A 16,800-nucleotide genomic window follows, 5' to 3' on the forward strand; every position below is an offset into this window, starting at 1 on the left:
AGAAATATAGGAAACCTGTTTCTTAAAACTTTCAGAGTATCTTTAATTGTAATTTGACACTTCAGTTCAGATGCCTCAGAAATGGACTATGACTAGTGGTCAAAATCTTTTCTATTTCACAGTTAAAATTCAAAGTAGATAGCTTCCAAATTTTGGAAACTGGATTCTAGTCATGCAACTAATGGTGCAAAATGAGTTAATTAACATAAAATAGCCTAATCGGGAATGCCCACTTATTTGTAGTACTTGTTCTCCGTTTGGAGGCAGTTTAGAAATAAGTATGAAACAGGATAAGGGAATTTAAAAATAGAACTGAACTGCTACAAGGTATAGAAAGTAAAGGTTTCTTAAGTGTTGCTTTCTACCTTGTTACTTTTTGTTGCACACAAACTCAGCTTTCTATTTCCTGCATCAAAGGTAAGAATAATGTTGTGATTCTTAAGGCTTTGTTTATATTTTGTTTTGTTTTCTTAATAAAAGAAAAAGTATGGAACTTTCTTTGTGGAAAGCCAGCCCAACAGAGTCTAAAATAAATGAATTTATTATATGGATCCTTTATTTATAGGATATAGAGTAAACATTATAGTGTCTTAGGTTACAGGCTCTTAGAAGAGATGTCACATAAACATTTCTTATGCTAGTTTCAAAAGCATATGACTAAGAAATTATGAAGAAACACAAAAGGGAAAAATGTTATGAAGCACTAATATTCCCCAGTCAGCATAACTTTTTCCAAAAATAAGCCTATTTTAAAATAGCTATAGTTGTAGGGTATATTTTAGTAACTATATTAAATCACTTAGTACATTAGACATAAAGTGAGCATAGTTCATTTTAAGTTAAATGTGCATGATGTGACTTGACTTCGAACATCTTCAGACATTTCATGGTGCATATGTGTAAATATAAGAGAGATCTTACTTGTATAATGGAGTGAAAACTCCTCTAGACTGGGCATAGGTGAGGGGCAAGAACTATGGCCTGTGCATTTGTAAGAAAGCACCAAGGATACTGTCTGCCCATACCTGGATTTTTTTAACGCAGTGTTTGTCAAACATACAAGACTGTATGTGAGTAAGTAATTACTAGTACAAAAAAATAGGTACTTGAACTGCTGAGTTAAGTGTAGGAAAACTGTCGCCCACACGATACCCTTTTTAAGAAATACATTTTCTGAGAAAGCTAACAAATAAAATTATACTCAAAGTCCTGTTAGCTCAAAGAACCTAGTTCAGGCCTGATCCTTGCGTGGATTCCCCCCCAAACACCCAAGACTGCCTCATGAACTTTTAAAGGGAATGGTATGTGGCTGAAGCAACTTGTTGAAAAAATAACTGGAAGCATGTTATTTCAGTTTTGAGCGTACAGGTAGTTGGAGAACGTTTGAGTTTGCGGTTGCAAACATGCAAAATCGAAGCGGAATGCCGCACTGACTCAAGCAGAGAGTAAAATCTTTTCAAGACTTGTGAAAGAAAATGATGCAAGTAGGCCCACATGAACACATATGTATGTGTGTATATCGCGTTTATGTATATTTTAAAGTGATTCCAGAGAGGACTAGGAAAGTCTGAACTTGTGAAGTGTCAAAATTTGCTTAATGAACATTTTTTAAATCTCTAGTTTGATTTGTAGGTTTAGTTCCTTTGTGCATTCAGCCTAAAACTGGGCTTTCAAAATTGAGCCTGTTGGCAATTTCACTATTTTAGGATATGCCATCCTTACGGGCTGTGATTCTCTCAAAGGAACTCGTAGCTATTGACCTGGCATTTCCTCCCAAGTATCCAACGAGGATAAAAGTTCTGGAGGGATTTGTGCATCTGGGGGCTGAATTTTGCAGGGTTTGCGAGGTGTTTCTAGCCCTCTGGGGCTAAAGAGTAGAAAAGGCAGGTCCCGCGCATTCTAAGGGGAAACCGGAGGGACGCAGAGCAGCGCAAGCCCCGCACTCAGGAGCGCGCTGCCGCTGCCCGCTGGGTCCGCGGCGCGCGCACGTCCCTTCCCCCGTCGTCGCCCGCTCGCAGGTCCCGTGCGCCGCGCGCCAGTTGCTTCCGGGTCGTAGCTGACGTCGCTTCCGCAGCAGTATGGCGGCCACGGAAGACGAGCGGCCGGCGGGGAGCGGCGAGGGTGAGAGGCTGGATTTCCTACGGGACCGGCACGTGCGGTTCTTCCAGCGCTGCCTCCACGTCTTGCCCGAGCGTTATTCTTCGCTGGAGACCAGCAGGTAACTCGTGGGCGCCGTCAGTGCTGCTGCACGGGCCCGGCCGCGGCGGAAGGGCACCGCGGAGCCGGCGGCTAATTGGGAGCCCGAAGGGGCTGCGCCGCCGCCCACCCGGCTGTGCCCGGGGCCTCCCTCTCGGGCGGCCCTACGGCCACCCGCACCCTCCCGAGCTCGGGCGGGACGCTTCTGTCAGTCGAGGGCTTTGGGACTTGACGGCCATTTTTCCTGCCAACTCCTAGCTTCCTTTACTTCTTCGAGCCTGTAAGTCACTTGGCCTCATTACTTCCGAGTATTAAAGGCAAAAAATCGTTTATCTTCGTATTTTAGATAGTCTCTCCTATGCTGTCCATATACCGTTATTGTTAATTGAATGCCTGTGTGGTGTTTGCTGTGTAACAGCGGTACAGCACCTATAAGGTTTGAGGAGAAGCTAATTTACCGGCAATTACAAATCTAATGGTAGGAGATTGGCGGGAGAGGTGCAGTGTTGATGAAGCAGCCTGCTAGAAAATGTATTAGCGGAAGCCTTGTAAGTTGTAATTGGCTGAGGAGTGTGATCTGGCAGAGACTAAGAAACTATGAATTAGTCATTCAGAGTAAAAGTCTGGGGATGAGAGAAGGAAAGGAGGAGGCGATCTTTGCTCTGCACTGCTGTATTTTGAAGTGAGCCTCCAAGGCTACATGTGACTGGATGGAAAGAGAGAGCACGTTGTTTTTACTCTGATCTCTCCACATTTTCTAAACTCGGAGTCGTTGGTCTATTTTGAACACTGCATGACTGACTCAGTATTGGAAATTTTGTATTTTGCTTTTGCCGAGATGGCCAAGAAATCCTTATTATGCTTATTATGGTAGGTCCTGGAGCACAGGTGAACAAGACAAGCAAGCAGTTTCAATAAAGTTCTATGCTGTGTTAGTATAAGGTTTGTGGGAGCATATAGGAAGGGCAGGTACCTAATCCAGATTTCTTTAGGGAGGCTGTGATATAATGAGTCATAAGAAATACATGTTTAGTCACTCATATGACCAAATTCATATTTCCCAGGTATATTTGGTTTTCATCTACAGTTCCTGAAAACAGTGCAGTCTTAGAGGTGAAATGGGTGTTTGTCATGTTAATGAGAGACTTTTGGACCCACCCAAAGGCAGGGGCTGGAGGTTGAATCAGCCAACGGCCAATAATTTAGTCAGTCATGACTATGCAATGAAGCCCTCACAAAACCCCCTGAGAAGAGCTTATCACTGTCTTGGATCCTGCTTCTGCAGCAGAGAGAGCTGCTACGATTGGGGAGCCAGAACACCTCCATGTGCTACCCAGCGAGGCCCCAAATTCCAAGATAGAAGCTCCTTTATTTGGGACCTTGTATCTCTTCACCTGGCTGTTAATGTGTATTCTTTATGGCATCCTTTATTAAACTGATAAACGTGTGTTTTCCTGACTTCTGTGAGCTGCTTTAGCAAATTAATCAAACCTAAGGGGAGGTTGTTGGAACCTCCGGTCTGTCCAGTAGGTCAAAATCACAAGTAACAACCTAGGACTTAGTGAACGGTGTCTGGAGTTGGGGTTGGAGGGCAGTCTTGAAGGACGGAGTCCTTAACCTGGGGAATCTGGTGCTGTCTCTGAGCAGATTGCATTAGAATTGAATTGAGTTCTGTGACACCCGCTGGTGTTTGAGAATTGCTTGGTGTTCTGTGTGCGAAGTCCCGTTCCCATACACAGACACACAGCCGGACTTACACTGCTGTCACAATTATTGTTGTATATGAAAGAATATGTAACAGAGGCCTTCCCTATTCTCACTTCCAGAAGAGACCACTTCCAATCACCATCTGAAATTATGTATTTATTGGTTTATTTAATATTTTTTTCACACTGGATTGTTAACTTCATGAAGGCAGAATCTTTTTCTATCTTGCTTGCCCCTGTGACACTAGGGCTGCCCTGTCCAGTGTGGTAGCCACTAGCCATATTTGGGGGTTTAAAATTGAATTAATTAGATCAAATTAAAAATTCAGTTCTGTTTGCAGCAGCCATCATATTTCAAGTGCTCATTCACCACATTGGCCAGCAGCTTTTGTTTCTTTTTGTTTCTATTTCAACATTTCTGTCATAAAGTCCTATTGGACTGTGTTACATTAGGACCTTGAATAATATCTGGCATGTAAGAAGCACTGAGTAAGTATTTGTTGAATAATATAAGCTGAGTCCTGAAGGGTGAACAGATTCCTGCTAAAGAAAGAATGAACTATTATTTATATGCCTTACTCCGTCTATAGGTCTTTACATTCCCACTAACAGTGTTAGGAGGGTTCCCATTTCTCCGCATCCTCGGCAGCATTTGTTATTTCTTGCCTTCTGCATAGTCCCCATCCTGACTGGCATGAGGTGATATCTTATTGTGGTTTTGATTTGCATTTCCCTGATGATTAGCGATGTGGAGCATCTTTTCATGTGCCATTTGGCCATTTGTATTTCTTCTTTGGAGAAGTGTCTGTTCAGGTCCTCTGCCCATAAAAAGGTTATTGTTTTTTGAGTGTTGAGGCATATGAGTTCTTTATATATTTTGGGTCTTAACCCCTTATCTGATGAGTCATTTATGAATATATTCTCCCAATCTGTAGGGTGCCTTTTTGTTCTGCTGATGTAGTCCCACTTGTTCATTTTATTTTGTTTTCCTAGCCAAAGGAAATGCATCCAGGAAAATGTTGCTCATTCTTACATTTAAGAGATTTTTGCCTGGGTTTTCTTCTTCTAAGAGTTTTATGGTTTCATGACTTACATTTAGGTCTTTGATCCATTTTGAATTTACTTTTATGTATGGAGTTAGACAATAATCCAGTTTTATTCTCTTACATGTAGATGTCCAGTTTTTCCAACACCAGTGTTGAAGAGGCTGTCTTTTTCCCATTGTATATTCATAGCTCCTTTATCATATATTAACTGACGTATGTGCTTGGATTTATATCTGGGCTCTCTATTCTTTTCCATTGATCCATGGGTCTGTTCATTTGCTAGTACCAAATTGTTTTGATAACTATGACTTTGTAGTAGAGCTTGAAGTCAGGGAGCATAATCCCCCCAGCTTTGTTCTTCTTTCTCAGGATTGCTTTGGCTATTTGGGGTCTTTTGTGGTTCCATGTGAATCTCAGAACTATTTGTTCTAGTTCATTGAAGAATGCTGTTGGTAATTTGATAGGGATTGCATTGAATCTGTAAATTGCTTTAGGCAGGATGGCCATTTTGACAATATTAACTCTTCCTATCCATGAGCAAGCACACAGGATGTATTTCCATTTATTGGTGTCTTTAATTTCCCTCATGAGTTTCTTACAGTTTTTAGAATATAGGTCTTTCGCTTCCTTGTTTAGGTTTATTCCTAGGTATTTTATTCTTTTTGATGCAAGTGTAAATTGAATTGTTTTCCTGATTTCTCGTTCTGCTAGTCCATTGTTAGTATATAGGAATGCAACAAATCTCCCTGCATTAATTATTTTTCATGCAACTTTGCTGAATTCAGTTAGTAGTTCTGATAGTTTTTTGGTGGAATCTTTAGGGTTTTCTATGTATAATATCATGTTGTCTGCTAATAGTGACAGTGTAATTTCTTCTTTACTAGTTGGGATGCCTTTATCTTTTTGTGTTGTCTGATTGCTGTGGCTAGAACCACCAGTACTATGTTGAGTAAAAGCAGTGAGAGTGGGTGTCCTTATCTTGTTCCCAATCTTAGAGAAAAAGCTTTCAGCTTTTTGTTTTTGAGTATGGTGTTGGCTGTGGGTTTGTCGTATATGGCCTTTATTGTGTTGAGGTGCTTACCCTGTATACCCATTCTATTAAGAGTTTTTATCATGAATGGATGTTGAATTTTGTGAAATGCTTTTTCAGCATCTATTGAGACGATCATGTGATTTTTGTCTTTCTGTTTGTTAATGTGATATATGATGTTGATTGATTTATGAATATTGTATCACCCTTGCATCCCTGGAATAAATCCCACTTGGTCATGATGGATGATCTTTTTGATGTATTTTTGAATTCAGTTTGCTAATGTGTTGAGGATTTTTGCTTTGATGTTCATCAGGGATCTTAGTCTGTAATTTTCCTTTTTGTATTGTGTCTTTGTCTACTTTGGGTATTAGAGTGATGCTGACTTCATAGAATGAGTTTGGAAGTATCTAAATGTCTGATAAAATTCAGCAGTGAATCCATTTTGCCTGGGAGTTTTGTTCTTTGTAGTTTCGTTGCTGGTAATTGGTCTGTTTAGATTTTCTGCTACTTCCTGGGTCAGTCTTGGAAGGTTGTATTTTTCTAGAAAGTTGTTCATTTCTTCTGGGTTATCCAGTTTGTTAACATATAGATTTTCATAGTGTTCTCTAACAATTCTTTGTATTTCTGTGGTGTCTGTTGTGATTTTTCCTTTCTCATTTCTGATTCTGTTTATGTGTGTAGATTCTCTTTTTTTCTTAATAAGTCTGGATAGGGGTTTATCTATTTTATATATTTTCTCAAAGAACCAGCTCTTGGTTTCATTAATTTTTTCTTCTCAATTTTTTTATACTTCTCAATTTTATTTATTCTTTCTCAATTTTTTTATTCTCAATTTATTCAATTGTTTTATTCTTCTCAATTTTATTGATTCTCTGATCTTTATTATATCCCTCCTTTTGCTGACTTTGGGCTTCATTTGTTCTTCTTTTTCCAGTTTTAATAATTGTGAGCTTAGACTATTCATTTAGGATTGTTCTTCTTTCTTTAAATAGGCTTGGATTGCTATATTCTTCCCTCTTAGAACGGCCTTTGCTGTGTCCCACAGAAGTTTGGATGTTGTGCTGTTGTTTTCATTTGTCTCCATATATTGCTTGATCTCTGTTTTTATTTGGTCATTGATCCATTGATTCTTTAGGAGCGTGTTGTTAAGCCTCCATGTGTTTGTGAGCCTTTTTATTTTCTTTGTGCAATTTATTTCTAGTTTTAAACCCTTGTGATCTGAGAGGTTGGTTGATAGAATATCAATCTTTTTGAATTGACTAAGGCTCTTTTTGTGGCCTAGTATGTTGTCTGTTCTGGAAAATGTTCTGTATGCACTTGAAAAGAATGTGTATTCTGCTGCTTTTGGGTGCAGTGTTCTGTAGATGTCTGTTAGGTCCATCTATTTGAATGTGTTGTTCAATGCCTCTGTCTCCTTACTTATTTTCTGTCTGATTAATCTGTCCTTTGGAGTGAGTGGATTGTTGAAGTCTCCTAGAATGAATGTATTATATTCTATTTCCCCTTTTAATTCTATTAGTATTTGTTTCACAGATGGTGGTGCCCCTGTGTTGGGTGCATAGATATTTATAACGGTCATATCGCTTTGACCCCTTTATCATTATGTAATGTCCTTCTTTGTCTCTTGTGACTTTCTTTGGTTTGAAGTCTATTTTGTCTGATACAAGTACTGCAACAACTGCTTTTTTCTCCCTTATCAGTTGCATGAAATATCTTTTTCCATGCCTTGACTTTAAGTTTGTTTATGTCTTTGGGTTTGAAGTAAGTCTCTTGTAGGCAGCTGTAGTTGGGTCTTGTTTTTTTATCCATTCAGTGACTCTGTATCTTTTGGTTGGTGCATTCAGACCATTTACATTTAGGGTGATTATTGATATGTATGTACTTATTGCCATTGCAGGCTTTATATTCATGGTTACCAAAGGTTGAAGGGTAACTTTCTTACTATCTAAGAGTCTAACTTAACTCACTTAGTATATTATTACAAACACAATCTAAAGGTTCTTTTTTTTCCCCTCCTTCCTCCTCCATTCTTTATATATTAGGTATCATATTCTGTACTCTTTGTCTATCCTTTTGTATTACCCCTGGTGACAGCTATTTAACGTTAGGAACACTTCTAACTATAGCAGTCCTTTCAAAATACACTGTTGAGATGGTTTGTGGGAGCTAAATTCTCTCAGCTTTTGCTTATCTGGAAATTGTTTAATTCCTCCTTCAAATTTAAATGATAATCTTCCTGGATAAAGTATTCTTGGTTCGAGGCCCTTCTGCTTCATTGCATCAAATACATCATGCCACTTCCTTCTAGCCTGTAAGGTAGCTGCTGAGAAGTCTGATGATAGCCTCATGGGTTTTCCCTTGTATGTGATCTTATTTTTCTCTCTTGCTGCTTTTAATAGTCTGTCCTTATCCTTGATCTTTGCCATTTTAATTACTATATGTCTTGGTGTTGTCTTCCTTGGGTCCCTTGTGTTGGGAGATCTGTGTACCTCCGTGGCCTGAGAGACTATCTCCTTCCCCAGATTGAGGAAGTTTTCAGCAATTACTTCCTCAAAGACACTTTCTATCTCTTTTTCTCTCTTCTTCTTCTGGTACCCCTATAATACAACTATTGTTCCGTTTGAATTGGTCACATATTTCTCACAGTATTCTTTCATTCGTAGAGATCCTTTTTTCTCTCTGTGCCTCAGCTTCTTTGTATTCCTCTTCCCTACTTTCTATTTCATTTATCGTCTCCTCCACCATATCTAATCTGCTTTTAATATTCTCCATTGTATTCTTCAGTGACTGGATCTCCATCCTAAATTCATTCCTCAGTTCTTGAATATTTTTCTGTACTTCCATGAACATTTTAATGATTTTTATTTTGAAATCTCTTTCAGGAAGATTCATGAGGTCGATTTCATTTGAATCTTTCTTAGGTGTATTCATAATTTTGCTTTGAACCAGGTTCCTTTAATGTTTCATAATTTGTCTGTGATGCCCTCTGGTGCCCAGAAGCTCTACTCTCTGGAGCTGCTCAGCCCCTAGAGCAATGTCAGGTGTTGCAGGCGAGCGGTGTTGGTGCTTAGGGGAAGGAAAGAGCTGTTTCCTGCCTCCTGGCTGCTATCACTGTCTCCATTGCCAGAACCAGTGGGCTGAACACACAGGTGTAAGCCTCTATGCTTTGTGTTTGTAGCTGCCATAGGCAGGGCTTCCCTCTCACTGGCCTGACACCCACAGCAGGGGTTGCTGGTTTGCGAGCCGGAGCCAAATGCAGGCTAGCCGGGAGGAAGACACAGCAGGCTGTGTACCACGGTGGGGTGCTTTGGAGCTGCATAGCCAGCCAGGAGGATGGAGCTCCTGAAGATTGTTTAAGCTCCCAATCTGCTGGGCAGAGTGCACCCACACAGTTTTGTCTACCTGTCCTTTCTCCTGAGCAGTAAGCTCTCTGCAATCCTTGCCCCTTTAGCAGCCCTCTCACTTTTAGGAAGTCTCTCAGACTGCCCACCCATATCAGCCGGATATGAATCCCTGTTTTCCACGACCAGCTGGAATCTCCATCTCTCCAGGTATTCCACCTGTCTTAGCTTTCCAGCCACACTAAATCACAAGAGCACCATGCAATGTAGGTTCATGCACCCAGAGCAGATCTCCAGGGCTAGGTGTCCAGCAGTCCCAGGCCTCTACTCCCTCCCCACTGTGTTTCTCTTCCTCCCGCAGGCGAGCTGGGGTGGGGGAAAGGTTTGGGCTCTGCTGGGTCACAGCTTTGGTACATTACCCTGTTCCATGAGGCCTGCTCTTTTCTCCAGGTGTATGCAGTCTGGTGCAGCCTTCTTTCCTGTTGCTCTTTCAGGATTAGTTGTATTAAATTATATTTTCATATTATATGTGGTTTTAGGAGGAGGTCTCTGTCTCACCTCTTATACCACCATGTTTAATCCGAAATCTAAGGTACTAGTTTTTATACAAAAGCACAAGGTTTAAATTTCTGATTTAGTGCAGGGTCGTGGTGAGGGAGGGTGTTGCTTACAATTTTTCATTCCAACAGAGAATCTTCTCTGGGAAAATGGAGTTGAAACATTTGTTCATTTTTTAAAGTGTTCCTTATTTGCCAAAATTTATTATGTTTTTTCCAAGGGGTCACATTATTTGTAAACAAATTTGAATAAAGGTGGATTTATTCTAATAATCCTTAAGCACCAGCTATAAGCATAATTGCTCTTGGTAAATTAGTAAAAACTGAAGTTTTCATATATTTTTCAGCCTTTTGGACTTGTACTAACTAGGTATAGGGAATTCTCTTTTTTTAAAATCTGCTTTAACCTTCAGTTTGCTGATAAACTGACTTCAGTGAATAGATTGGTTTTTTTATCCCCTAAATGTCCCTTTTTAGAAATGAAACAAAAGGTTTGATTGATATTATTAAATTGTACAAAGAAAGTGGGTTTGTTGGCTTTCAAAAGATGAGAGTATTGTTTAAACTATTGTAAAATTAGAATGACTTTGTTATTTTCCTGAACCAGAAAGACTTTAGTGGTTTGACAGTTAAAACAGAATTAAAATTTTTTTTCTTTTAGGTTGACAATTGCATTTTTTGCACTCTCCGGACTGGATATGTTGGATTCCTTAGATGTGGTGAACAAGGACGATATAATAGAATGGATTTACTCCCTGCAGGTCCTTCCCACAGAAGACAGTGAGTGAGTTTTTAACATTTTATTTTTAATAAAATATTTTAATGGCTAGTACCTGGCATAACATATGTTGGATTAGCAAGTCTTAGTATTTATTTGTAAACTATTAACATAGTTTATTCATCTATGTTTTCCTTATAATGCAACACTCCTATTCTGTCTCAGTGGAGTGTTTTTAAGTCTACTAATCTCTTGAGAGAATACTTTAGAATTGTCTTAAAATAGAGGTTCACATTGTAGCACTGTGTTATTTGTAGGCATCTACATTGGTGACTGCTTGTTAATTCTTGGTACTTGAAAGTTTTTTGTTTGATTAGTGGTACAGCATTTGCTCCATTTTTCATTCCCAACATCTTTGTTGTCTGTTCAGTGGAAAACGCTTTGCCATCAAAAAGTTTTGTTTCATTCTGCTGATCCTTTTCCCTCTAATGTCTCACTAGCATTTCTCTCGTGTTTTCTTACAATTCTTAACTGACACGTCAGTCATTTTTATACTTCTTATACTTTATTTTGATCACTCAAGGAAATTCTCAAAATCCATAAATTACCTGATCAACTAAGTACACACAAGTTTTTCAGCTCTTTTGTGTACTCTACCAAGTATAAAATACCTAACATGGACTTAACTTATAAATGTTAGAAGTTTAACTTTGACAAGATAAGCAAATAATAAACACTCAGAAAAATCACTCCATTTTCATCATGGTCACTACTTACCTGTCTTTTAAGAGTTAGCATTTGTGAATTCCCTTTGTTTTTCATTGGTTGGAGTAAACATGTGTAAATCTCACCCAGATGAACTTTATGAAAATAATAAGGTAAAACTATTTAGAAGGAAGTGGTTTGATTTGTTAGCAGATGCTGTTGGATATAGTTTGTGGCTTTTTACTTGTTCTTGAAATTCATAGTGTATATTTTTACATAATTTTAAAAAATTGTGCCTTTTGACAAATTCTTATTAAAAAATGATTAAGCATTAATCACTTTTCTCTAGCTACATGAAAAAATAAATATATATTAGTAGTTATGGATTGTAACATGTTGATGAGTAGTACATATTAAATGTTCTATGATAAGCAGAGTGGAGGAGGGCTTTGATAAATTATAAGATAAGCTCCTCATTCTGTAGAAGCTTGTGGCTGAGGTAAGGTCACAATTCTAGTTACCTGCAAAATAGAAGTAATTGTATTTTCTTCTACCAGGATTTTTTTAAGTGAGGATTTTTTTTTAAGTAGTATAATTACAGATTCTCATTTTTAGTTGTTTACTAAAAATATGTGTCCTGATCAAACTATACGCTTAGTTTCTTAAGAAGGTAATCATCTCAAATAGTACAGGTTGGAAATTGTATACTGTGATACATATGAAAGCTATTCTGTATGTTTTTGCTTAGATATATTTTATTTTTCAGAAAAAGTTTACTGATGCTCAGTCCCCTGAAATAAAATAGCCATTCTCTCTGAAAAGTATGGACTATAACGTGTTACTGAAAAAACTCATTCTATAGGTTACAGTTCACATACTGTGTTTACTACTTTGTTTTTTTCTTATATTTTCCCCTATTTTTAAGCACTGTTTGCTGGCCCCATGATTGAGTTGTGTTTTATTCTGCTTTAATATGTGTTTACTTTCCCCTACCATTTTATTAGTGACATGGGTTTTTATAACACCTTAATACCCATATTCTGATAAAGGCTGGTTGCTTTTCTCATTATTCAAACTTTTGTTGTGAGAGATTTGCTGTTACCTGAACTTTCACATTATCCATAGTAATTGTGTTTGATAAATACTCATTAGAATGGCTAAAATGAAAAGGTGGAAAATAATAGCTGACAAGAATATAGCACAACTGGAACTTTCATACAATGCTGAGGGAGTTTTACTACTTTGGAAAACTGTTTGGCAGTGTTTACCAAAGCTGAACATATGTGCAGTCTATGATCCAACAGTTTTAGTCTCTCATACATACCCAACAGAAATGAAAATGTGTTTACCAAAAGATGCATACTAGAATATTTATAGCACTGTATTTCACAAGAGCCCCAAAGCAGGACTTATACACTACCCATTATCAGTGTAACTACCAAATGATGTATTAGAATATCACACAGTGGAATACTATCCAGTAGTGGGAAAGAACAATCTACAACTACCAAGATTTGGGGTAAATGTCACAAACGTGTTTTGAAAGAGAAAAGTACCTGGTGTATTTTTCTATTTATACAAAGTACAAAAATAGGAAAAACTGATCTGAGCTTTTGGGAAGTGAATAGAAGGAAGAAGAAGGGGTTTCTGGGGTGCGGTCTTGCATTCTTTTTTTTTTTAAGTTTAAAACCCGTTTATTGCTCACAAACTGCAGTCCCAGGCCATCTTTCTTCTCTGCTCCAGCAGCAACCACCAGCCTGCAGTCTTGTATTCTTTCCTGAGCTGAGTGCTGATTATATGGGTGAGGTTATGTTGCAAAAGTTCATTTAGCTGTTTCATTAATGATAGATGTGCTATCTCATATTAATTATACTTAGATGAAAATATAAAGCTTTGTTGAATTAGGGTTGGTAGTCACCATCTGTTTTTGAGACCCATCAAAATTGTCTTTCCCATTGTACTTGTCAACTCCATGGACTTCATTAGTTTGAAGCCCATTACTAGTTTTTCTTCTATTTTTTTTTTTAATCATTGCAACTTAATTGTTGTGTAAAATATTTTTGCTCACATACAATTTGTAAACTTCTGGAGGGCAGAGAATGTTTCTGTCTTAATTCCCTTTTCCCTTTCATGCCTAAAGCATGTTTATGTATCCGCAGTTGTTGGACTGTTATATCACTCGTACCTTCTCCAGCTTTACTGTTACTGTTTCTTTTGTCTGTATTTTCACATTTAGCATAGAACGTTACAATATTGTGACTTATAAGAAATAATACATTTTGTCATTCATATATATGTTTGGTCTCGGTTCTCACTTCCTTTGGTTTCTTCTGTTGTATTAATGAGGTGACTTTTGAAAAGTGCTCAGGATGGTTGAAGTGGTTGATGGTGGAGCCAACGGTGTCATTCAAGGGTTGGAACTTTTCAGTCCTATCCCATGACCTCTGGTGAAGGGAGAGGGGCTAGGGTGAATCAGTCACTGATGGCTTGTGATTTAATCAAACACGTACAGCGGTATTTTATTTTAATAATCGAATATAAATGCATAGGGAAGATTCAAAAGGATACATAGAAAATCTATGGAGAGAGTAGATGAAAATGGAGGTGGCGGATAGCAGGATAAGATACTTTAATTTTATCCTGTATATCTGCATTGTTTGAATGTTTACAATGTTACTGTATTTAAGAATTCAAGACAAACAGCCTTCGCTTAACCACTCTTCAGAGCACAACAAAAATAAACAATTAAAAACTTAAAGTTACTGGTTATTCACAAATATTGATACTTTGCTAATGCAGAAATAATGTACATTTTTAAATATTTTGTAATTTTCAAAGTGCTGTCTTGGTTTGTTCTTCCCTCAATCTGCCTTTCCCTTAAGAGGAACATGAGAGGCAGAGCTGCTATTCAGAGACCTGCCCAGGCCACGCACACGTTAAGTCGCAGAGTCAACTGAAATCCCTGGTGGCTGACTCCAAGTCCCAGTGCGGCTTTACCGTTGAAGTGTGAGTCCCTGGTGGAGACTGTCATGGGTGGCACTTACCTACATTGTGAATATTTAATCAGAATTAACCCCGGCCTTCCACTTACCTCCAGCATTGTGAAGACCCAGATGGGACCCTAGGAATAAGAGTGCACAGACTGCTGGAGGGCTGAGGCCCTCCTCATCCACCTCGGGAAGTGTCTAGGAAACACAGGGATCAGGCTGGAGGTGGTGTGCTCCCTTCTCTGGTCAAGGCCACGGCCAGAGATTTTTGGAGCTAGAACAGAGCAAGGAATGTTTTAGTCCATTATTTTATAAATGAGGATATTAAAGTCCAGAGAGATCAATAATTTTCCACAGTAATACAACCAGTTAATGTTAGAGGCAAAATTAGAATATTTTCTGTTTTCCAGTCCTTTGATATTTCCATTATTTCCAAATTCCAATAATAGAAATATCAGAGGACTAGAAATATCATTACTGAATATTTCCAATACTAATTCAGTGCAGTGCTGTTTATCATGTCATGTTTTTCTGTGAGGTTTTTTTTTTAGTAGATTTTTCAGTCACATTACTGCCTTTTTTTAATAACATGCTCAAAAATGTAAGTATAGTTTCATGTGGCTAAATTGATAGTGTTGCAGATTTTTTAAATTACAGAGCACCTGTTCTGGAAGTGTTTTAGATCAAGAATTTTTTGCAGAGATGGTTCTGCAGTAGTTGGCTTATGTCCCCAGCAGCCTGATGGTGTGTCTGGTAAGCCACACCACAGGTCTTTCCACAGTCCAACTGCAATTCTAAATTCTCAGTTTACTATTTTGTTGGATGAAACACTATTAAATCTCTGGTTTCTAAGAAAGGAAGTCTCTCACCTGCCTTTTCTTTAATTGGTCTAGGTTCAGTTCTAAAGCTAATCTGTGAAATTTAGAAAATAGATATAAAAAGTTCTTTTTTAAGTTACAGAATTTTTTACTTGTCTGGGTCTCTTAACATCCTGAAATAAGAAACATTAGGTTTCTTGAGACCTTTAAGGAATTATCTTTACAGTCATAAAATATAATGTTCATTTTTGCATTAAAAATCGCCACATTCCTCACTTGAATTGTTTGCTTAGGGCAAAAACCTAATTTTTAAAATGGGGATCAGAAAGTTGAAAACATGACCAAATCAGGTTTTGAATATCATTTAAGCATCATCACCACCATTAATAATGTGGTGGTATTTTAGCCCACGAGTTGTCCTTTATTACCTAAATATAAATGGTAATGTATTTTTATTTTATTTTAAAAGAGGAGAGATGTGCTATTTTCATCTTTAATTGGTAGAAGCAATTCCACCAATTAAATCTTTTTAAACTTTCATTGAAGTTTTACATTCTACAGGTTTATAACCTTTTCTTTGATTGTTTTTAAAGAATATCTGAATGTACTCTTTTTATAATTCTTGACATATAGTTGGTGTTTATTATGAGCTTAATAGGTAAACCCTTAATTTAAAGTGAAATATGACCCAGTCATCAGGCAGGAGTCAGCTGTGTAGCTTAATAATTTCTCTTATGTGCAGGCACACAAATAGAGGGATTGCATTTCCTTACAGTTGATATAACTAAACATTCTCTGATAACATATCCCTCTACACACTCAGATATAAATACATACACATATCCCATGTATGTATACATTCCCATTTGTGCTGCTTCTCCATTTCTTCCGATTTACCCAATTTCATTTTTCTGAAGTAATCTGTATTTGTAATACATTGTTACCTAAATTACTTCCATGTAACAATATAAACTAGTTGGACTTTATGGCTCTATGCTAGTGAAGGATGCATTCATCCAATCAGAGGTTCTCAAATCTGTGTATCACAGAAAAACTTCTTTTTTATATATGTTTGTCTAGTCCCCCCTCAAGATTTTGGTGTGGGCCTGGGTTAGGACCCAGGAAGCATCTATTTTTCAAACTACGTGATTCTGTTGAACAGCCAGGCCATACTTTGTTTGTTTTGCTAGTACTGAAAGGAAACAGTAGATGGTGCTATCTAAGAACATCCAGGCAAGTTTAAACTTTACCCTGAATATGTATCCAGTTGTAATTTGGAATAAATTGCATGTTTATATATTTATTAGCATGAATAGGTTAGCTTGCTAGAATTTTAAAAGAAAGTACAGTAACGGACAAATCTTGACAGGAGCCAGAATAGATTGCCTAATGAATTTTTAAGATGACAGTATGTATTTTCCTTTTGAAAAGGCAGAAGAAAGGCATTTTTACTCTAAGGAAACTTTTCTTGATAAATTGCAACAGACGCTGTTCATTTCCTCCTGTTTCACTTTTGATAAAAATCTAACTGATTCTCAACAGTTGCTGTTAATTGAGCTTTCGTTACTGTGCTGAGCACAATCTGAACATGTCCTTTAACCCTGACAAGAACCCTGCAAGATATTGCTTGTGATATAGTACTGTTCCTAGTTCAAAAATGGAGGGAACTAGCACGGAGAGGGTGTTAACTTAC

General features: G+C 37.8%; 1 protein-coding gene across 4 annotated transcripts in view; it reads left to right on the top strand.

Moving 5' to 3' along the window:
* Positions 1–2,051: 2,051 nt before the first annotated feature.
* The window catches only part of PGGT1B (protein geranylgeranyltransferase type I subunit beta), a 51,994-nt gene continuing 37,245 nt past the window's right edge, over positions 2,052–16,800 (top strand). For 3 of the 4 annotated variants that reach the window (XM_073222068.1, XM_073222069.1, XM_037020060.2), the window contains exons 1-2: positions 2,052–2,218; positions 10,541–10,659. In XM_073222068.1, coding sequence (XP_073078169.1) covers positions 2,079–2,218; positions 10,541–10,659 — 259 coding nt within the window. In that variant the 5' untranslated portion in view covers positions 2,052–2,078. The remainder of the gene's footprint in view (positions 2,219–10,540; positions 10,660–16,800) is intronic. The other variant, XM_037020059.2, reaches the window with a different exon arrangement.

Source organism: Manis javanica, chromosome 14 (genome assembly GCF_040802235.1).
Source record: "Manis javanica isolate MJ-LG chromosome 14, MJ_LKY, whole genome shotgun sequence".
Classification (NCBI taxonomy): domain Eukaryota; kingdom Metazoa; phylum Chordata; class Mammalia; order Pholidota; family Manidae; genus Manis; species Manis javanica.